This window comes from Manis pentadactyla, chromosome 4 (assembly GCF_030020395.1).
Source record: "Manis pentadactyla isolate mManPen7 chromosome 4, mManPen7.hap1, whole genome shotgun sequence".
NCBI classification, from domain to species: domain Eukaryota; kingdom Metazoa; phylum Chordata; class Mammalia; order Pholidota; family Manidae; genus Manis; species Manis pentadactyla.
In genome coordinates, this window is record NC_080022.1 from 109,611,607 (window position 1) to 109,635,879 (window position 24,273).

The 24,273-nt window shown below is 38.7% G+C and overlaps 2 protein-coding genes across 6 annotated transcripts in view; one reads left to right on the forward strand and one right to left on the reverse strand.

Annotated features, from left to right (window-relative positions):
• CD160 (CD160 molecule) overlaps positions 1 to 14,896 on the forward strand; it is a 53,110-nt gene extending 38,214 nt beyond the window's left edge. For 2 of the 4 annotated variants that reach the window (XM_036924405.2, XM_036924404.2), the window contains exons 2-4: positions 7,884 to 8,028; positions 8,717 to 9,043; positions 12,326 to 14,896. In XM_036924405.2, coding sequence (XP_036780300.2) covers positions 7,947 to 8,028; positions 8,717 to 9,043; positions 12,326 to 12,687 — 771 coding nt within the window. In that variant the 5' untranslated portion in view covers positions 7,884 to 7,946 and the 3' untranslated portion in view covers positions 12,688 to 14,896. Of the gene's footprint in view, positions 1 to 7,298; positions 8,029 to 8,716; positions 9,044 to 12,325 lie in introns of all 4 variants that reach the window. The other 2 variants (XM_057500642.1, XM_057500641.1) reach the window with 2 other exon arrangements.
• Positions 14,897 to 15,939: 1,043 nt separating this feature from the next.
• Positions 15,940 to 24,273, reverse strand: part of RNF115 (ring finger protein 115) — a 99,540-nt gene continuing 91,206 nt past the window's right edge. For both annotated transcript variants that reach the window (XM_036924401.2, XM_036924403.2), the window contains 2 exons: positions 21,638 to 21,753; positions 15,940 to 20,972 (listed from right to left, as the gene is read on the reverse strand). In XM_036924401.2, coding sequence (XP_036780296.2) covers positions 20,841 to 20,972; positions 21,638 to 21,753 — 248 coding nt within the window. In that variant the 3' untranslated portion in view covers positions 15,940 to 20,840. The remainder of the gene's footprint in view (positions 20,973 to 21,637; positions 21,754 to 24,273) is intronic.

Consider the following 24,273-nt stretch of genomic DNA (forward strand, 5'->3'; position numbering starts at 1 on the left):
GCAACAGTGGAGATTATCTCCATAGCAGCTGGACAAGAAGCAGAAACCCTGTCTGTGCGCAGCTACCCACCACAAGCCACTAGAGGTCGCTGTTCTCCCAGGAGAGGAAGGCCACAAACCAAGAAGAAAGGAAGTTCTTCCAGCCGTCACTCGTCCCAGCTCTGCAAACTATTCCTATCACCATGAAAAGGCAAAGCTACAGGCAGACAAAGATCACAGAGACAACACCAGAGAAGGAGACAGACCTAACCAGTCTTCCTGACGAAGAATTCAAAATAAGAATCATAAACATGCTGACAGAGATGCAGAGAAATACACAAGAGAAATGGGATGAAGTCCGGAGGGAGATCACAGATGCCAGAAAGGAGATCAGAGAAATGAAACAAACTCTGGAAGGGTTTATAAGCAGAATTGATAGTATGCAAGAGGCCATTGATGGAATTGAAATCAGAGAACAGGAACGCATAGAAGCTGACATAGAGAGAGACAAAAGGATCTCCAGGAATGAAACAATATTAAGAGAACTGTGTGACCAATCTAAAAGGAACAATATCCGTATTATAGGGGTCCCAGAAGCAGAAGAGAGAGGAAAAGAGATGGAAAGTATCTTAGAAGAAATAATTGCTGAAAACTTCCCCAAACTGGGGGAGGAAATAATCGAACAGACCACGGAAATACACAGAACCCCCAACAGAAAGGATCCAAGGAGGACAACACCAAGACAGATAATAATTAAAATGGCAAAGATCAAGGACAAGGAAAGAGTGTTAAAGGCAGCTAGAGAGAAAAAGGTCACCTATAAAGGGAAACCCATCAGGCTAACATCAGATTTCTCAACAGAAACCCTACAGGCCAGAAGAGAATGGCATGATATATTTAATACAATGAAACAGAAGGGCCTTGAACCAAGGATACTGTATCCAGCACGACTATCATTCAAATATGATGGTGGGATTAAACAATTCCCAGACAAACAAAAGCTGAGGGAATTTGCTTTCCACAAACCACCTCTACAGAACACCTTAGAGGGACTGCTCTAGATGGGAGCACTCCGAGAAAGAGCACAGCACAAAACACCCAACATATGAAGAATCGAGGAGGAGGAATAAGAAGGGAGAGAAGAAAAGAATCTCCAGACAGTGTATATAACAGCTCAATAAGCGAGCTAAGTTAGGCAGTAAGATACTAAAGAGGCTAACCTTGAACCTTTGGTAACCATGAATTTAAAGCCTGCAATGGCAATAAGTACATATCTTTCAATAGTCACCCTAAATGTTAATGGGTTGAATGCACCAATCAAAAGACACAGAGTAACAGAATGGATAAAAAAGCAAGACCCATCTATATGCTGCTTACAAGAAACTCACCTCAAACCCAAAGATATGTACAGATTAAAGTCAAGGGATGGAAAAACATATTTCAAGCAAACAACAGTGAGAAGAAAGCAGGGGTTGCAGTACTAATATCAGACAAAATAGACTTCAAAACAAAGAAAATAAAAAGAGATAAAGAAGGACACTACATAATGATAAAGGGCTCAGTCAAACAAGAGGATATAACCTTTCTAAATATATATGCACCCAGCACAGGAGCACCAGCATATGTGAAACAAATACTAACAGAACTAAAGGGGGATATAGACTGCAATGCATTCATTCTAGGAGACTTCAACACACCACTCACCCCAAAGGATAGATCCACCGGGCAGAAAATAAGTAAGGACACGGAAGCACTGAACAACACAGTAGAGCAGATGGACCTAATAGACATCTATAGAACTCTACATCCAAAAGTAACAGGATATACATTCTTCTCAAGTACACATGGAACATTCTCCAGAATAGACCACATACTAGTCCACAAAAAGAGCCTCAGAAAATTCCAAAAGATTGAAATCCTACCAACCAACTTTTCAGACCACAAAGGCATAAAACTAGAAATAAACTGTACAAAGAAAGGAAAGAGGCTCACAAACACATGGAGGCTTAACAACACGCTCCTAAATAATCAATGGATCAATGACCAAATCAAAATGGAGATCCAGCAATATATGGAAACAAATGACAACAACAACACTAAGCCCCAACTTCTGTGGGACACAGCAAAAGCAGTCTTAAGAGGAAAGTATATAGCAATCCAAGCATATTTAAAAAAGGAAGAGCAATCCCAAATGAATGGTCTAATGTCACAATTATCGAAATTGGAAAAAGAAGAACAGATGAGGCCTAAGGTCAGCAGAAGGAGAAACATAATAAAGATCAGAGAAGAAATAAATAAAATTGAGAAGAATAACACAATAGCAAAAATCAATGAAACCAAGAGCTGGTTCTTCGAGAAAATAAACAAAATAGATAAGCCTCTAGCCAGACTTATTAAGAAGAAAAGAGAGTCAACACAAATCAACAGTATCAGAAACGAGAAAGGAAAAATCACGACGGACTCCACAGAAATACAAAGAATTATTAGAGAATACTATGAAAACCTATATGCTAACAAGCTGGGAAACCTAGGAGAAATGGACAACTTCCTAGAAAAATACAACCTTCCAAGATTGACCCAGAAAGAAACAGAAAATCTAAACAGACCAATTACCAGCAACGAAATTGAAGCAGTAATCAAAAAACTACCAAAGAACAAAACCCCCGGGCCAGATGGATTTACCTCGGAATTTTATCAGACATACAGGGAAGACATAATACCCATTCTCCTTAAAGTTTAAAAAAAAATAGAGGAGGAGTGGATACTCCCCAACTCATTCTATGAAGCTAACATCACCCTAATACCAAAACCAGGCAAAGACCCCACCAAAAAAGAAAACTACAGACCAATATCCCTGATGAACGTAGATGCAAAAATGCTCAACAAAATATTAGCAAACCGAATTCAAAAATACATCAAAAGGATCATACACCATGACCAAGTGGGATTCATCCCAGGGATGCAAGGATGGTACAACATTCAAAAGTCCATCAACATCATCCACCACATCAACAAAAAGAAAGACAAAAACCACATGACCATCTCCATAGATGCTGAAAAAGCATTTGACAAAGTTCAACATCCATTTATGATAAAAACTCTCAGCAAAATGGGAATAGAGGGCAAGTACCTCAACATAATAAAGGCCATTTATGATAAACCCACAGCCAACATTATATTGAATAGCGAGAAGCTGAAAGCATTTCCTCTGAGATCGGGAACTAGACAGGGATGCCCACTCTCTCCACTGTTATTTAACATAGTACTGGAGGTCCTAGCGATGGCAATCAGACAAAAGAAAGAAATACAAGGAATCCAGATTGGTAAAGAAGAAGTTAGACTGTCACTATTTGCAGATGACATGATACTGTACATAAAAAACCCTAAAGACTCCACCCCAGAACTACTAGAACTGATATCGGAATACAGCAAAGTTGCAGGATACAAAATCAACACACAGAAATCTGTGGCTTTCCTATACACCAACAATGAACCAACAGAAAGAGAAATCAGGAAAACAACTCCATTCACAATTGCATCAAAAAAAATAAAATACCTAGGAATAAACCTAACCAAAGAAGTGAAAGACTTATACTCTGAAAACTACAAGTCACTCTTAAAAGAAATTAAAGGGGACACTAACAGATGGAAACTCATCCCATGCTCATGGCTAGGAAGAATTAATATCGTCAAAATGGCCAACCTGCCCAAAGCAATATACAGATTTGATGCAATCCCTATGAAACTACCAGCAACATTCTTCAATGAACTGGAACAAATAATTCAAAAATTCATGTGGAAACACCAAAGACCCCGAATAGCCAATGCAATCCTGAGAAAGAAGAATAAAGTAGGGGGGATCTCACTCCCCAACTTCAAGCTCTACTATAAAGCCATAGTAATCAAGACAATTTGGTACTGGCACAAGAACAGAGCCACAGACCAATGGAACAGACTAGAGAATCCAGACATTAACACAGACATATATGGTCAATTAATATTTGATAAAGGAGCCATGGACATACAATGGCAAAATGACAGTCTCTTCAACAGATGGTGCTGGCAAAACTGGACAGCTACATGTAGGAGAATGAAACTGGACCATTGTCTAACCCCATATACAAAAGTAAACTCAAAATGGATCAAAGACCTGAATGTAAGTCATGAAACCATTAAACTCTTGGAAGAAAACATAGGCAAAAACCTCTTAGACATAAACACGAGTGACCTCTTCTTGAACATATCTCCCCGCGCAAGGAAAACAATAGCAAAAATGAGTAAGTGGGATTATATTAAGCTGAAAAGCTTCTGTACAGCAAAATACACCATCAATAGAACAAAAAGGATCCCTACAGTATGGGAGAATATATTTGAAAATGACACATCCGATAAAGGCTTGACGTCCAGAATATATAAAGAGCTCACATGCCTCAACAAACAAAAAACAAATAACCCAATTAAAAAATGGGCAGAGGAACTGAACAGACAGTTCTCCAAAAAAGAAATACAGATGGCCAACAGACACATGAGAAGATGCTCCACATCACTAATTATCAGAGAAATGCAGATTAAAACTACAATGAGGTATCACCTCACACCAGTAAGGATGGCTGCCATCAAAAAGAGAAACAACAGCAAATGTTGGTGAGGCTGTGGAGAAAGGGGAACCCTCCTACACTGCTGGTGGGAATGTAAGTTCAACCATTGTGGAAAGCAGTATGGAGGTACATCAAAATGCTCAAAAAAGACTTACCATTTGACCCAGGAATTGCACTCCTAGGAATTTACCCTAAGAATGCAGCAATCAAGTATGAGAAAGATCAGTGCACCCCTATGTTTATCGCAGCACTATTTACAATAGCCAAGAATTGGAAGCAACCTAAATGTCCATCGATAGATGAATGGATAAAGAAGATGTGGTACATATACACAATGGAATACTACTCAGCCATAAGAAAAGGGCAAATCCAACCATTTGCAGCAACATGGATGGAGCTGGAGGGTATTATGCTCAGTGAAACAAGCCAAGCGGAGAAAGAGAAATACCAAATGATTTCACTTGTCTGTGGAATATAAGAACAAAGGAAAAACTGAAGGAACAAAACAGCAGCAGAATCACAGAACTCAAGAATGGACTAACAGGTACCAAAGTGAAAGGGACTGGGGAGGATGGGTGGGTAGGGAGGGATAAGGGGGGGAGAAGTAGGGGGGTGTTAAGATTAGCATGCATGGGGGTGTAGGAGAAAAGGGAGGGCTGTACAACACAGAGAAGGCAAGTAGTGATTCTACAACATTTTGCTATGCTGATGGACAGTGACTGTAAAGGGGTTTATAGGGGAGACCTGGTATAGGGGAGAGCCTAGTAAACATAATATTCATCATGTAAGTGTAGATTAGTGATATCAAAAACAAAACAAAACAAAAGGGCAGTTCCTGTGTGGTAACCTCCAATGAGTTCTACACAAGGGTATAAAGGGCATATAAAAGTGTAGGCAAAGGGTCTGTTCGCGTTTATACAGAAGATCAAAGCCTAATTGGGCTACCCCAAAAATGAACAAAGATACGATATGAAAGAGAACTTCCAACATCAGCATTCTCTGGAAGACTCATGCCAGAAGATGATCATCAAAAAACCCCAACAAAGATCCACGCACTGCTACAGCTGTAGATGCACTCATTCCACCAGCTCCTGGACTTGCCATGGGAATGAAGGAGATATCTAAGCTGGCCTGTGCATACAGTAAAACAACAAATTTGACTGGATCTATACTGTTGGAACTCAACCAAGAATTAGGAGAAGTGCAAATTGTAGCGCTCCAAAATCTTACAACTACAGACTATTTACTGTTGAAAGAACATAAGGGATGTGAACATTCCCCAGGAATAGGTTGTTTTAATTTGTCTGATTTCTCTCAGACTGTTCAAGTTCACTTGGACAATATCCACCATATCATAGATAAGTTTTCACAAATGCCTAAGGTGCCTACCTGGTTTTCTTGGTTTCACTGGAGATGGCTGGTAATTGCAGATATGCTTTGGTTATGTAACTATACTCCTATTATGTTAATGTGTGTGCGCAATTTAAGTAGTAGCTTAAAACCTACACATGCTGAAGTTACTCTACAAGAAGATATGTCAAAGAAATAATCAATCTTCCCAGGTTTTCTGCCGCTTGCTACTTCTATAGCTTTTCTTCTTTCTTCCTAATTACAACCCTTAAATAGAATTTGTGCCTCATATCAAATTTACCGAGTATCATAATTCTTCCAAGTGGTAAAGATACCTCAAGACAAATGCTGGGCATAGAAGCTACAGGGCATAAATATGCAAAGAAATAAAAAGCTAACAATTTCAAACAATAAGGCTTCTCTCTCACTTACCAATTCTACATTTCCCTGTATGGCCCTGGAAGATGACTGGTTAGCCAGAGACGGGTAAGATTCCTCAAGGGAGGAACAACCTAAGACAGGCACAGTCGCAGCGGGGTCATCAGGTGAGAAATTGGGGATCAACAGAGGTGAGGCTTAGAACCTCACCCCCCTGTTCTGAGAGAAATCTTCTGCATACGTGGATGTTTTATTGCCCTTGTCTAGCTTGGATTAACACATAGTCTACAGGCAGACACCTGATCATCTACATTTGCTCTCTTACAACACTAAACTATGTTTTCTACCTTTATCTTTTATCTACCTACCACTTCATCATTTTATTAAAAATAATAATAATAAAGAGAGAAATGTGGTATCCACATATAAATCAAGTATAAAAACCAAATGAGTATTCATCTTTGAACTGTTTATAGTTCATAACGCATGAGCAAAACCGAAAGTTTCTGTGATGACTGCCCTTGTACTGTTCACTATGTAATTTATTCATTATGTAAGAATTTGTTCTCCATGTAAGAACTTGTTTGTTGTGCCTCAGAAGATTGGAGACTGATGAAAATTAGACTTGGAGTGGATTAATGATTGTGCATTGAGCATTGACTCCCCTATAGAGAATTTTATTGTCTTTAACAACCATTTGATCAATAAATATGAGAGATGCCCTCACACACAAAAAAAAAAAAAAAAAAAAAAAGGGCAGACTTCCAGTGGTAAAATAAATAAGTAACCGGGATGTAAAGTATAGCAGAAGGAATATAGTCAAGATATTGTAACTGCTTGATAGGGTGATAGCTGGAACCTAGAATTATGTATATAAATGTTTTATCACTGTGTTGTATACTTGAAACTAATGTAATGAAATACTGTGCGTCAACTACCCTTCAATAAAAAATAATTATCTAAAACAAAAAAACAGAAAAGAGAAGGCAACAGGTTAGTATATAGAGAAAGCTCCTAAAAGTTAATATTTTAAAAGTGCAAATATACTAGGCAATTCATAGAAGAGGAAATATGAATGACAACCATATGAAGAGATCCTCACCCTCACTAGTCATGGGAATACAAAATAAAAGAACAGCAAGATCTTATTTTTCATCCATCAGATTGGCAAAAATGTAAAAGACAGATAATGGTGCTTGGCAAGTGCATAAAGAAATGTACACTATGAAGCATTCTTGCTCAACATCTGAATCTCAACCATCTTTTCAGAGAGCAATCTGATAATATATGGTAGAAAAAAATTTTTAATGTTCATATTCTTTGACCCAGCAATTCAATTTAGAAAAAAATAATCTGAATATATAGTCTTTAGTGTCTCCCTATGTCTCTTCTTTCTTTTCCTCTCTTCTCGCTAGTACATCTCAGTAAACTGTCTCATTTCCCAAACATCTGGACTCTCATGTCCAAGCCTTCCGCCACCTCCAATAGACTCTTAGCCAACCAAAGCTAGTGCCTGCAATGCGGGGATGATCTTGGAAACCTGGAAGGCCTCATCTAGGAGTCTCTGTGTGCTTTCAGGAAAGTGAGGCCAAGGACTTCAGCAGAACCAACATTTACTTCAAGTTCCTGGTGTTTCTAACAATGTGCAGGATGCTGATGGCACCTGGTAGAGGCTGCTTTGCCATAGCCATTCTGCTGGCAATCGTGGACATCCAGTTTGGTGGTAAGGACAACCCAACCCCACAACCCCAGAGCAGACAGCCATCAGGGAGTATCCTAGACTCATAAAGAGGGATAGAGCACATGATTTATTTATTTGTTTGTTTGTTCTGGCTCTGGAGAAAAGGACCCACTATTCTTGACACTAATGAAAAGAGTGCTAAGAAATATAGTTTTTCTTTTTTGTTAGCTATCTCTCCATCAGACACTGTGCTTCTTCTGGGCAGCAAAGAGCCTGGTAATCAAAGAGCCTGACCCTCAATCTAAGATTTCTTCAAGTTCTTAAATGCACTGTAAGTTTGAAATACAAGTTTGTGATCCAGACACAGTATTTGTCAACTTTGCCAACCCATTTAACCATTCTGTGCCTCAGTTTATCTATCAAATGGGAACATTAATACCTGTCTCTGGGGTTAAACCAATGATTACATGTACACAAAGCACTTTAATAAAGGTCCTGTGGAAGTTCCAGTTGAAGAATAGAAATAAAATAAGAACTATTTCCAAGTCAATGAGTAACTGGACCTCCCTCCAATATGGGTATAACCTACATACAGACTACTATTCTAAGAGGATGGTATTTGATGCTCATGGGGCAGCCCTTATCTCTGCCTAAGCATTTATATATGAGTGAGTTTAGTTTACCATGTATACCCGGCCTCCCATGGCTAATTCTATCCTTCCCATTCTAGGATGCATGCACATCCTCAGCTCAACTTCCCAAGAAGGAAAGCGACTAAGCTTGATCTGTACTGTGTGGCATACAAAAGAAGAGGCTGAGGGGATTATAGTGTTTTTGTGCAAGGACAGGTTTTGGGACTGCTCCCCTGAGACAAGCTTGGAGCAACTGAGACTTACACGGGATCCTGGGAGAGAGAGTGCCAGTGAAAGATCATCTCAGTTGGTGTTCACCATAGACCAAGCCACACCATTGGACAGTGGGAACTACCAGTGTTGTGCAAGAAGCCAGAAGCCAGATATCCGCCTGCAGGGCCATATTTTCACCGTTTTAGTCACAGGTGAGCTCCTGATATCCCTAATACCACCAGGTGAGACAGTAAGCAGGATCAACTGCTGGCGACAGAAGCAGTTATTTCAGGTCCTGAATAGGCAGTCTTCTGGGGGAAAAGTCCTGCCCATTACTCAATTCGATTTTCCCCATCACTCCCACTGACAAATGCTGCCTTTCCTCAAAGCAAGGATACAAAGGTAACCTCAATTCGTCTTTAAAGTTGTAAAATCACACTGAGGTAGCCATCCCATTTTTATTGACACTGAAAGTGATGAACAAGGAAGTAAAACAACTTGTCTAATGCCACTCACAGACCAATGCCAGCAAAATCAGATAGAGGTCTGCTGGTTAGGCCTTCTGATTCCCAACTCAGAGCTCTCTCAGAGATGTGGCTATATTTCTAAATACAGGCACTGAGCTGGGACAGAGAGATGAATTGAGGTAAAATGGATAGTTGTCTAAAGGAGGATTTAATTGTAAGAAACAGAAACCCATTCAGGTAGCCACAGATTGAGGAGGAAAAATAGTACGGCAAGAAGCATAACTGGCCCTTGTGAGTTTGTTTCTGGAATCAGAAACCAGAAAGTCAACAGAACCCAAAACAGTTAGTCTCACTCTCTCTGGGGCAGCAAAGCCTCTCATCTCTCCACATTTCCTTCACTTTGTGCATGCTCCCCTGCTGTTATTACTTTGGCACAGCCTAAATATGGCCTCAGCTTTACATATATGACTTCCTTATATGCCTAGCAGAAAGCCTCCTTGTTTCCATATTCCTAGACAAAGGAGCAACCCTTCAATCTGAAAATATGTTCTACCTACAATTCTATACCCAACCAAAATACCAATCAAATGTGAGGCAAGAATAAAGCTAGTCAGACATGCAATGACTCAAATATTTTTTGCCTTTCATGTTATCTTTCTCAAGAAGCTACCAGAGGACATGCTTCAGTAAAATAAGAAAGTGAATCAGTAGAGTGGATAAAATGGGATTCAGGAAACAAAGACTCTAATAGAGGAAAGGAAATAAGGAAATTCTAGAATGAAAAAGGGCTCAAAGGGCAATTATTCCAGAAGAGAGGAGGAATAGTGCTCTAGAACTCTAGGGGCTAAAATTGGAATTGAAGCCATCTTTCTACAAAGGATTAAAGATATGGATATGGAAAACTGCCTGCTTAAAAAAAAAAAATTCAGGTGATCATTATTATTTCCAGGGAAAACACCAAGTTTTACAAAAGGAAAGTTACTAAATTTCCCTCATCTTCTCTAACATTAAGTCAATAGATGATGTCTAAACTTTGTCATCAGTAAGTGGTAATAGCAAATTACTCAGGAATATGATAAAATACCTGAGTTGACAGTGGTTTTCCTGGGAAATATGCAACCTAGGAGGATAAAAGAATACTGCTATCATTCTTAACCTTCAAATACTATCTTACTTTTTAAAGAAAAAAACACAAATTATGTTTCACACACACAAAAAAATAAAAATCTAGCTAAGGGCCTTTTAACAAATGCTTTTCAACATCTCCTATGGTTAGTGGCTATTCCAAATGTTTTACTTCAGTCTAGGCTGATTTGTATTTTCTTACTTGCTTTTTCGTGTCTTCCCATCTTACCTAGCTTCAGCATTCAGCACTTTCAGTCTTTTATTAAACTCTCATCTCTGTTGGCTTCCATGACTCTTTACTCCTTTGGCTTTTCTCTACTTCTCTGCCTCTGTTTCCTCCTCCTACCTCTCAAATATGAGAATTGATTACCCAAGACTCACTCTTCATCCCCTCAATATTTTCTCTCTTCTGTCTCTCCCCAGTTCCCAACCACCCTCCTGACTTAAACCTGCACCCCCTTGCACTTGACCCATTGATCAACTTCTCCAGCTCTCACCTCTTTCCTAAGTTTCAATTAAACATTCCCACTTACAACTGGACTCCTACCTCCTGAATGCCTTACCATCTCCTCAAACTCAAAGTCAAACTTATCCTCCTGAGACCTTCTGTCCATGATTTACAATTAAAACCTTGGTTCCTTTTTCTCTTTCCCATCCAATCAGTTTTAAAGTATCATTCATTCTTGCTCACATTCATTCCTTTCTTTCCAAAGGTGTATTCCAGGTCTTCATTACACTTAAAATATTCCAATGGTCTCCTAAACTGGTAAGCCTCTTGAGATCCGATTATTCTTTTTTGTATCTCCTACACACTACCTCAGGGTCTGGCACTGACCTGCTGCTTGATAAATGATCCATCAATTCTAAATACTCTGCTTCCAAACTGCCACCAGGCATCTTTTTAAAATGCCAATTTGTACATGCCAAACCACTACTCAAGAGTTTTAATGGTTTTTAACTGTCTATGGGACAAAGTTTAAATTACTTTAGCCTGGCATTGGAAGGTCTATAAAATTTCATTCTACTTAGTGGATAATCTGTCCCAATTAATCTAAGGGAAACTCCTCTTCCTTTCATCTAACTATGACTGTGCATCCAGACATAGCACTAAGCCTTAGAGAATACAATGGTGGGGGGGCGTTTTAAAACAAAGCTCCCTATAATCTAGTACTCATGTTCTAATACACCCAAAGCATTTCTAGTTGAGATGGTTCTCCCTAATATAGAATACCTTTCTCATCCTATCAGGATATTTAAATATAAGAGTCAGCACATATGGATGCTAAGAAAATGTGAACATGTTCCTTCTGGAAGGTGAAACTAGTAAGGCCAAACAGGTAACAGATAATATCAATAACCAATGTCTACCACTCACGGAGTGCTTACTGGAGTGCTTACTGTGTGCCAGGCATTGTGCTAAGTGATATTTTGATTATTTCACTTAATCTTCATGGCCTTTTGAGGTAGGTACTATTATTGTTATTCAAGCTCAAAGGTACTTTGTGTAAGTGCAGTTACACTCAGCTACTAAATGGTGTTTAAAAATTCAGATGTATTCCAAAGTCCAGGGTTTTAACTTAAATTGCTGGACCCACTCCAGAATATGGACACCCAAGTCCAAGGTGACTAAGCTACTTTAGCTTTCTCTCTAGCAAGACTTGAGTTCCTAAACTCTAAAGGTAGGCCTATTTGCATCCCCAGTGTGACACACAGATTCTATACTTATTTATTGCTGCTTAAGAACATCATCATCACCCACAAATGTTAAAAAAAATATTTATTTGGGCAATGAATTATGCTGAGGTATCCCTGGAGACCAAAAAGAAAATGTCCTGAGATAATGCAAAAGGAGGTATTAATGCTAAAACCCTCCCCTGATCCATGGATTCTCTTTTGAACCAGAGACAGGAAACTACACAGTGACAGTGATGGGACTGAAACACCCCAAGTTCAGCCACAGTAAAGGTGCTCTCAATTTAGGCTTTCTGCAAGAAAAGGTCTCAGTGATGCTGGTCACCAGCTTGGTAGCCCTTCAAGGTATGTTCAAAAAAGCCTTAATCACCCCAAGCAATGAAGGTGCTGTACCTTTGACATCTTGGTTATTCTCCAGGAAAGGGGTGGAAAGCCCAGAGTGGGAAGGGGAAAAGCTAATGGTCCTGGTGAGCCATAGGAAAACATCAAACAAATGTGAGGGAAAAATTGGTCCAAAGGGACCAAAGACATTACTAATGAGGGAAAGTTGGATGAATCGTATGTTCCATTAGATAGGTCAGACCTATTAGGAAAGTAAGCCTCTGGGACAGGCAAGTAAATGCAGCCTTCTCTACTCACTGGATGACCAGAGGGCTACAAGTTGAGGCAACAGATGTTTGCCTGTTATGTGAAAATGAACAAGACAAGAGACAAACTTGGTCTTGAGGTGGGTTTTAAACAATGTAGCTCCTCAGCAAAGGCTGAGGACCAGATTAAGTAAATTAAATACTTGTAGCTGAGTCCTCTGAGTATTCACCAATATAGATCAAGGTTTTCCTTCTAAGAGACTGGAACTTGCAATGATTTGCCATTATGTTTTTGCATAATCAGTAACTGATGCATATTTTTTTGCTCCTCCTTGGCACTTAATTCCATTTCATTGAGGCTTTGTGCTAATCAATAACTAGCACTGTTGAGTGCTACCAGAATGAAAGTGCAGGGACTTTGTCTTGTTTACCCCAACAAAAAGACAGTACCAGGTACATAGTAGGCTCTTAATATGTTTAAAGAATTTGTGTAATGAGTAAGACTTTACATATAGTGATTTCTAACCTCACACAAGCATTCCAAGTAAATATTCTCTCATTACTCATCAGGAAATGGGTGCAAAGAGGTTAACACTGCCCCAGTCCACCAGGAATTAACACAGGACCTTCTCACTCTAAAACCTTGCATTCTCAGTAACTACCTACTATTTACTAAGCACCTTCTCTCTCCACTCCTTCAGCACCCTCCCCATTTAAGACTGCCTCCTCCCACTTCCAGGACCACCTAACATTCCCTATTTCAGCCCCTTATCTGCAAACAATTTAAAACAGAATCGTTATCTGTGATCCTTAACACCTGCCAAATTAAACTTAATGCCAGTGTTTAGGAGGAAACTGGTGAGTCATCAAGGTGTCTGACCCTTGAGATATTCTTTACTGAATCTAAATCCCCTCATATAGTTAGGCTTCCCTGTTAAATTTTATTTCTTCGTACAGAATAAGAACTCTGAAGACCAGAGGAAATTGAACCTAAGTCACACGATCTACTACCACTTACTACCTTTGACTCCCACGTAACGCTAGAGCAGAATTATGTTAAGCTCTTTTTACCTTTCCCAACCAGGTGAGGAGAAGAAGATCTTTTTGATAGTTCATTTTCTTTCTCCTCCTACTCAAGGTTTAGGAGAATTATGGAAAATGTAGTGTCCAGTAGAAAAGTATGTTTTTTCAGGCCCAGATCAACTTCTCACATGTGACAAAAAGAATGAGGTAGTTTCCTGGATCCGTTTCCCTCAGAGCTCATGAAACTAATTTCAGTGAATATCTGCCCTACCATCATGCCAACCATTCAGTGCTATACATGGAAAATCAACCTTGAACCTCTGTAGTGGCATCTATTTTTTCTTTGACTGTCCTACTTTCCAGCAAAGACAGATCAAAGGTTGATTCCTCCCCACTTCCACCATAAGTTAGATTTGCCAAATCTTGTAAGACCCAACACATATATTACATTCCCTCCTTCTTTCCTTTTCTATACCCTCTCTAGTCATGAGGACTTATCAACACATATCCCAAGATGAATTTCATCAAGTGTTTTGTTGATTGCTACTCTAGGTTGTGTGACAATAATACAAGCTTTCCTTTTTCTTTCCATAGTTTTATGAGCCTTGTCCCAGAGGAAACTTAAAAATTTACAGCAAGATAAATCTCACTCTCTTTAGCTTGGTATCTTTCACATTACAATATGCACAAAGAAGAAAACAGTCACAGGAGAAAAGATGCTAAATATGCCAAGCATCTGGGAAAAGACAAGGTGGGGTAAATGAATGTATACTTTGACCTGCCCTCTTCATTGCCAGAGCAAACCTGCCTCTCTTCCCACTTCAGCCAACAGCAAATAAAAAGAAAAGCCTTCACAAAAGTGGCTGGTGTACAGTTCTCATTCAAATATTGGATAAGCATATGTGTTTTTGTACCCTGGAAGAATTTTTCCTCCCTCCCCTCCAACACAATAAACAAGCAAGTCAAACAAAATGAGAACACCAATTTTTTTGAAAGAAATTTTTATTTAACACTGTAAAACTGAAGAGAGGAAACAAGCAAAGATAGGTAAGAGAGGAGAGGAAGAGAGCCAGACCCAACGACTGATATGGCATGAAAAAGGAAATGAAGAGAGACCTTGGTGTTCAACAGCGTACACAAGGCACTGCTGGAAGAAGAGAAGATTTGAGCAGAACAGGTGCACTGCACAGCGTAACTCTCTAGCTTCAACTAAGAACTTGTCAGCCTCTTTGGTCATCTCTCTCTCTCTCTTAAAATAAATGCCCAAAGCAGTATTTGCAGCCTTTTCTTTTCTCTTGAATTCACAAATCCACTTGTCTTTCTCTTTGAACAGATGACCTCTTGTCATAGTTAAGCAGAGAGGAGGAGGCAGGATATTCCTAATAAGAAGAACCACATGAATGAAGAGGTAGGAAAACAGATGATTTAACTGGAACTAAATGGCAAGCCATAAAAGGAAACAGACCCCTTACCTGTGATCCCTGGCCAGGACCTGTCAAATGTGGGAGCTAGAGTTTGTGGGAACAGAGGGAGAAAACTGAACGAGATGGTTAAGACCCTTAGTAGTGATGGTCTTGAACCTCAAATTAAGGATTTTGGGTTCTGTGTCTTATGGAGGTAAAAAGACTAGGCAGTGGAGTCAAAAGACCTGGATTCAAATTCTGGTTCTCCAACATACCAGCTATGTGTCCTTGGGCAAATAAAGTTTTGAGATACTATTTCTGTCTACTAATGTGTAAAATGGAATATTGCCTTCTCTATATCCTATATATCTATATATTTCCACAGAATTGCTCTGAGGATCAAATGAGATTTAGGACCTTAAACCCAGAGCCATCTGAATTCTGACTTTGAGAGACTCCAAAGCTCTTTCCACTCTATTGTTCACTTTAATCCTTCTCTGCTGTTTTATGGAAGTTAGTTTTGTGTTTCTAACTAAATTTTAAGCTCACATGTATGGAGATGTCTTTTGCTTTTACTATTCAAAGAATCTTCTGAAACTATTCAATATCACACAATCACTGGAATTCTCACAAAGAAGCCATGTCCTATAGAAAAGGTTTCATCCATTGTGCTATACTAATTACAGACCACATGTAAAACTCTGCAAAAAGGACACATGACTGCTGCTCAAGTTTATCGAGACAAGAGTATCAGACTATTAGCTGTGACTTGAACTAAGCAGAATAAATTCAAGCAATGATGAGTCAGAGGTCTCAGTTATAAAGAATTTATTATTCTGCTTACCTCAAGACTTGGTTACACAGAAATTTGAAATTCTTATATATTGGTTTTCAAAATGCACTGATAGCACTGATTTCAAATAAGCCTGTAAATTTCCATGCATGAATAGGTAGTTTCCTGGACACACAATTTAACCTCAATCTGTATGAGTGATAGTCACAACTCATGGAATTTGAACTCCTATGAGTTATTACAAGGAATCTGTATAAACATTACTTTCAGTCTTATTAAATAATATATCTTATAAATATGTATACATTGTATTTCAACTGGATGTAGATTTTGGTAAACTAATAAAGACAAATTGATTTAAAAGCATTACTAAAATAATAGCTGCTTTTTTTTTTCATCAAAAGATACTAAAAATAAAACTCATCTTTAGAGGGGGGGATAATTTTTGGACCTTAAAACTGCTACACTTTATTAGAAAAGGTAAAGAACCACAAGCTTATATCCCACGACTCACAGATAGATGTTAAGTGTTCCAGCTGAAAGAAGAAAGGCAACAGACTGCTTCTGTGGACACCATCAAAGTGTAATTCAGCAAAACAAAGTTTATATGTATAAAATCTTGAGAGTCAAATGCCTATAATCCCATTTATCCGCCAGGTATGAGAAATCAAAACCTCATAATGTATTTTGGATAAGACAAGGGCTCTATTTTGATCCTGGAAAATATCCGGTTGTAAACATTGTATTCTATGCATTCCATTTTAAACCCTTGGGGCAGCCCTATGGTTTCCAGCCTAAGTGCTAAAATATTGACATTACAGCAAGGTACAATTTCCCTTCAGGATAGCTATTTCTGGTATGTTTACCGCACCAAATCTTTCCAGATTTCCTGCATCAGATATGACGTGAAATTAATTTTCAAAACTCTCAATAAGAGTACTCTCTCCTGCTAGTCACCCCAAACTCCCAAATCATCATCGGTTTATTCTTGCAAACAGCACTCTTATAATCCCACCTCTATACCACATGGGCCAAAAAGGGTTTTTCCCTAACATCCAACTCTCTATTTACCAGCTCTGCTCATCCTCCTCCTAAAATCTTCCTTCACAAATGTTTGTGGCCTGCCTAGATTCAACTCTGCAGTGCCCTTCACCTCCCCAAACTCCAGAGGCTGTTTTTTGTTGCTGTTTAAAACAGACACTAACTATGATTCCCTCTTGATTAGTTTTTGTTAAGACTGATACACTTAATTTGTATTCCTTGAAGAAATAGCACTTGGACACAAGAGAGAAAGAAACTGGAAGCATGCAGGAGGTCATGAGAAAAATCAATTTGGTATCAATAATTTATCAAGACAAAAATTTTTAAAGAGACAACTGTATTTGAGTTCAACTAATTATAATACAGAAACAATGGATGATGAACACCCTTTCCTCAAATCCACTTTTTCTCAACCTTCAGAAACGACTAGGCTTCTACCTCCAGTGAATACCTTTGCCACACACACCATATAACAGGGGACCTGCCCAAGCCGACCGTGCCCTCTACCAAACAGCTGTGGAAATACAAGGGCCTGAGGTATGTGCAGTGAGAATCAGACTGTGAGGCTCCAGTCTTCCCCTGCAACCTTGTTAACTCTAACTCAGTGCCCTCCTCTATCCTTTCTTCCTCTACTATGAAATGTGCATATAGGTGTGTACTTATGAATATATATATATACATGCATATGTGCACCACACACACAAGTGTGTAATACAGTGACATAAACAAAGAATTTTTCTCCTAATAACTATTTAATCAAAGTGAGACTTGTTGGGGAAAAAAACAAATCATTCCCCCAAAATCTTCTAACTTGAGAATTATTGGACCAGAGAGAGTACTGCTCAAGGAAAACATCTAAACACCTGCTCAAGCAAATGTTAACACAATTTTTAATAAGCTGAAGAAGCTATTTAATTTACAGCCATTTCCACATCCTCCACCTAGAGCAATTCCTTCTTCTTACAAATTAAAACATTATAAAGAAAGAGTCTTTCAAGTCATTCCTAGAAATAAACTCTTGACCCCAGCCATGTTCTAGTGCTAAAGCAATGAATCTGCAATGTTCATTCCTTAGAAAGGAAGGCTTCTCAGACTTCCAGGTTAATATACATTAAGAAGAAAACAGATAAGCACACAACAAACTGGTCCTCATCCCATTCACATTTCTTCCACTGTTAACCTACTTAATACTGATGTATCTAACCAAGGCAGATATTTTTCTCACACACATTGTTTACTTGGCAAAACTTAAGTGGGATGAGGACCATTCTGCTGTGTGCATCAATTCTTCCTCCTTGTCACGGCTAATTTTGTGTACGCCAACTTAACAGAGCCAGGGGGTGCTCAGATATCTGGTTAAACATTCTGGGTGTGTCGGCATTTCTGGTAAGATTAACATCTGAATTGGTAGACTAAGTACAGAAGATTGTCCTGCCTAATGTGAGTGGGCCTCATCCAATCAGTTGAAGGCCTAAAAATACAAAAAGACTGACACTCCTGTTAGCAAGGGGAAATTTCTCCTGCCTGACTGCATGAGTTGGGGCATGGGTCTTTTCTTGCCTTTGAATTTGAACTGAAACATCAGTTTTTCTTGAATCTCAAGCCTTCCAGTTTTTAGATTGGAACTTATACCATTGGCTCTCCCAAGTTCTCAGACCTTTGGAATTAGACTGGAACTGTGCTATCAAATCTTGGTACTTTTTAGTCTCCAAAATCCTGCAAGCCTATTACTTATAATACATCTCTTTATACACAGACACACACACGGCCCTTATTGGGAAAACTGTTTCTCTGGAGAACTGTGACTAATACACTCCTTAACCTAACTTAACCTGAAAGTCTAAGATGCCTCCTATCTAGGAACACACACTACAGATTCATTAAGTGGGAGGGGTCCAGAAAATAAGTCTCATATCCTCTTATCAGAGCAAAAAAAAGTGAAGAAATTTCAGATAACAGACTGATGCTATTTGTTACTCTGTGTATTGAAAAGGTAAATCCCTATCAAGTACTTTGTTTCCATCCCTTTGTGAAGTTACTCGGATCCTTTCTAATTCAATAGTTCTAAGTAAAATACAACTGCCTATACTGGCATCTCCAGGTGCAAGCAACTAACAGGAAGACAAAAATTTCCAGCTGTCATAATTTTTCTGATACCGTTGTACTTGAATACTGCAATGTGCTCCAACTACAGCATAGTCTTTCTCCATCTAAGTATTGGTCAATTAAATATTCATAATATACCTCTTACCTACCCATAACCTCTTCATCCTCCCATTCAAAACCAATGTATTTTGGGGCTACATTTCAATAGCTATAGCAAATAGCTCACATTCTCCAAAGAAACAATCTCTAAAGAGGTATAATATGAGGGACGTATGAGAAAATGTCTTTTAATTCCTCTGGGCCCAACCTGAATCATACCTTACAGTCACAACTTTTAGAGGCAGGCTACTTTGGAGCAAGTCAACTCTCCAACTTTCTCCCCCCGCTGTACTTCTTTATCCTCTACCAAGTATACTGGTATCCCTAACCTCCATACCTCAACCCCAAAACCAGTGTATGATAATCAATAAAATTGAAGAAAGACTCCTAGCCATGAGAGAGACTCATCCAAGCATGGCCCTCTTGCTCTGATCCAAACTATGAAGGGTTAATATGACCATACAAAAGGTAACATTCTGTCAACCTTATTGGTACACCAACAGTAGTTACATGTCCCCATCATTGCCTTTTGAGACTTTAAAAGTTCCAGCAACATTCTTGATCTTCTTCATTTATTCAACTTTAAACATTTAAATGCACCAAAGAGTACGTACATGTGCATGGGACACTTTTAGAATGAAGAGATAAGGCCTCCTTCTCCTAGGTCATGATCATCATAGTCAATTTGATTCCAAATACAGCCAGAACCAAGCAGAACAGAAAGGTTTCAGAGATGTAAAAGATCTTGAAAAATTGAGAAAATGTGAAATCTTAATTCCTGAAGACCAATGAATTACTAAACACACTGAATTGGCTGTAGAAGCTGTAATGAAGTATTTCTATTTCTGTGAGGGAAATTATTTTAAGGTCTCCAGGACAAAAGACAGTAAAAAATGAGTTGGAGGTCATTAAAAGACCACAAAACCAGTGACTTCAAATATCTGTCCTTCTGTACCTGTCTGCTGCCCAGCTCACTCCCAAAAAGGAACCAGAATCAGACTGCCACCAACATAAGACTCCTGAGACATGTCATGTTGGTTTCTGCAGAAACTGCATCTTGTGAAGTAGTCTTTAAAAATTAAAATGAGAAGACCAAAGAGTATAATCATAAGCCACTTTCTCCTTCCCACTATAATTTTTCTTTGATTTTCTGAGGATTCAAAACAAAACAAAATCATTAGCCTCAGATTCCTGCATTGTTCTGCCCTCACTTCATGGCTATTGTGGCCGAGAGTAGATGTTTTTGTACAATTAAAACAGAAGGACTTTTAGGACTCTGGTTCCATTGTATTTACTGTAAAATATACTAGTGGTAGGGTGCAGGTTGGACAAGGAAGTGGAAACATCCATTACAAGGTAACATGACAGATAGCAGGACCCTAGCTAGACTTCAAGGAACTGATTCTACTCTGGCAGGGGAAACCAACATAATTAACTTTCACGCTTATAAAATTATCATTCTGAATTTAGGAATAAGAGACATTTGGTTGTAGATACAATTCCGTCTGTAGATACTAACTAAATTTAGAGAAGAAAAAACAGTCAAGGCATTAATATTATGGGTTGGGGTTTCTTATGCAATTCCTAAATCCACCTACTATTTTTTGTTTTGATACAATTTACACTGTGGTAGGAAGACTACCACAGCTCTGGCTCAGATATGGTCTTTAGCTTCAGAAAGTCCATCGGTCATGTAGCTGGTTATCACTGCTATATCTGTTGCTTGCAGAGGCCTCAGAGCTCTGGGTTTGCCGAGTAGAGTCCTCACCATTTAAGCTCTTCCTACATACAGGACATGTGTCATGCTGAAACAGAAAGATAGCAGTCCATGTAAACAGCTTGTCCTGAGAAGCTGGATGGATGTACCAAACACTTAAGAAACCCTGAGGGTTGACAAATAGAAAAACACACAGTGCACACTGGGCTCCATGATGCAACATCAGGACATCTCCCAAACAGAACTTGAAACAGCAGTGACAGAGAACTCTAGGCCAGCAACTTAACAATAGCTGACACATACCACCAAACAGACCTAACCAGAGACAGTGACCTGAGATGGTCTAGAGCAAGAGTCAGCAAACTTTTTCTGCAAAGAGACAGGTAGTATTTTAGACTGCAGGACATACCATTTGTGTTCCAACTATTCATTTGTGCTGATGTAGCACAAAAGTACTATAGACGACTATAAACAAATAAGCGTAGCTGTGTTGCAATAAAACTTCATTTACAATAACAGGTGGCAGGCCACAGAGACTTGTAGACTGCAGTTTGCTAACCCCTGGTCAGGGAAGGTCCAAACAAGTAATAGTCTAAAAAACAGTAATAGTGCTATTAGGAGTTAGCTAGGGAGTAAAATCTGTTCTGCTTGGCATTCCATTAAATGTTAACAATACCCTTACTCTGAACCATCCCTGTAAGTAAGATGTTACTGGCATAGATGCTCCATCATGGATACACTCTCTGTACTCACCAGTTCTAACCATGGCACAATACAACTGCTGTGAAAGAAGTGGTTGCAGGGTAACTGCCGGACTTCCTCTTCAACTGTGTAATCTTCTTTGCATACTGGACATTCTAAACCTATATCTATTAGAGAAGGAAATGCCTTTTAAGGTAAACAAGCAAAAAGAAGGAAGAAAAAACTACCTCAATGTCTTTAACAACCCACAACCACAGAATGCCTAAAGAAAAGACACAAAGTACTCCCAAGGTGGAGGCAGATAGGAAGTATGACTTTTATTTCAAAATGGTAGCGGTGGTAAAAAGTGGTAGTAGGCAGGATTATAAAAAGGAGTTCTGATGAATGGGCTTATTCCAATAAGGCCTAGATAGGAACTATATATAAGGTCTTCTTCTCTTTTTTTTTGTTTACATTTGAATTAAACTTTTTTAAATTGAAGTATCCCTAATATATGATCTTGTATTGGTTTAAAGTATACAATACAATGGTTCAACAGGATTTAATACCCATAATCCTCACTAACTAACCCACTAGTGCAGCTACTATCTGTCTGCATAGGAAGATCTAATTGAATCACTGGCTATATACTCCATGCTATACTACTATCTCCATGACCAACTTATGTTTCAGAATTTTTGTGCCCCTTTATCCCCTAACCTTCTCCACCCATGCAATCCAACCCCTCCCCCATGGTAATCACCAGTCACTTCTCCCTATCTATGAGTCTACTGCTGTTTTGTTCATTTTCTTGTTTTGTTCTTATACTCCACAGATGAGTGAGATCATTTGGTACTTGTCTTTCTCTGCCTGGCTTATTTCACTTAGCATAATACCCTCTAGTTCCATCCATGTTGTTGTAAATGGCAGGATTTCCTTATGGCTGAATAATAGTCCATTGTGTATTTGTACCACATCTTCTTTATCCATTCATCTGTTGATGGACACTTAGGTTGCTTCCATAGCTTACATATTATAAATAATATGGCAATAAACATAGGGGTGCATATATCTTTTCAAATCAGGGATTTTGTTTCCTTCAGACAAATCCTTAGAAATGGTATTACTGGCTTGTATGGTATTTCTATTTTTAGTTTTTGGAGGAACCTCCATTAATACTTTCTATAAGTGGCCGCACCAATTTACAACAGTTAGGAGGTTTCCCATTTCTCCAGATCCTCACCAACACTTGTTACTTCTTGTCTTTTGGATTGTGGCCATTCTAAATTGTATGAAATGATAGCTCATTGTGGCTTTGATTTGCATTTCCCTGATGATTAGTAATGTGGAGCATCTTTTCATGTGCCTGTTGGCCATATGCATTTCTTCTTTGGAGAAATATCTGTTCAGGTCCTCTGTCATTTTTTAATTGGGTTATTTGTTTTTTGGGTGTTGAGGATTATGAGTGTTTTATATATTTTGGATATTAGTTCCTTACTGGATAATCCACTTTTGAATATATTCTCCCATGCTATAGGTTGGCTTTTTGTTCTGCTGATGATGTCCTTTGCTGTAGAGAAGTGAAGCTTTTTAGTTTGATGTGGTCCCACTTGTTCATTTTTTGTTTCCCTTGCCCAAGGAGATGTGTCCAGGAAAAAACTGCTTGTGGTTATGTTCAAGAGATTTTTGCCAGTGTTTTCATCTAAGATTTTTATGGTTTCATGTCTTACATTTAGGTCTTTGATCCATTTCGAATTTACTTTTATGTATGGAGTTAGACAATAATCTGATTTCATTCTCTTGCATGCAGCCGTCCAGCTTTCCCAACACCAGTTATTTATTTATTTTTTATTTTGCTATCATTAATATACAATTACATGAACAACATTATGGTTACTAGACTCCCCCTATTATCAAGTCCCTACCACATACCCCATCACAGTCACTGTTCATCAGCATAATAAGATGCTATAGAATCACTACTTGTCTTCTCTGTCCCAACACCGGTTATTGAACAGGCTGTCTTTTCCTCATTGTACATTTATGGCTCCTTTATTGTATATTAACTGACCATATATGTGTGGGTTTATATTAACTGACCATATATGTGTGGGTTTTGATTACTGTAGCACTTTGTAGTATTAGCTTGAAGTCAGAGTGCATAATCCCCCAGCTTTGTTCTTCTTTCTCAGGATTGCTTTGGCTGTTTGTGGTCTTTTGCAGTTACATATGAATTTTAGGATTATTTGATCTAGTTTATTGAAAAATGCCATTGGTATTTTGATAGAGGTTGCACTGAATCTGTAAATTGCTGTGGGCAGGATATAAGCCTATTTTTCAATGTAAAGAGTTGGAAGAAATAAACTGGGGCTTAGATTTTCTGTTAAATAAAGAAGGAAAAACATCTTACCAAAGGCATGACAGCCTTCTGGCAGTTTCTACTTAGGAAACTGGCTACCTGTCTACATAACTGAGGGACTCATCTCAGCAATCTTAGCAGTTCACATTCAGTGTTTCAAGCTGCTTTTACACTACTATTTTTTCACATTATTTATCCTCTTTCAATGTGGCTGCCCTAAAGTCCTCTGTACAGGTTGTTAATTAAAAGCTGTACCAGGAGGTGGTGCTGCAGAATTGCAAAGCCCAAGGGTAGCTCGGTCCCTAAATCCAGAGACAGGAAGTCCTCTTTTCTGAAAGGAAATGGCTAC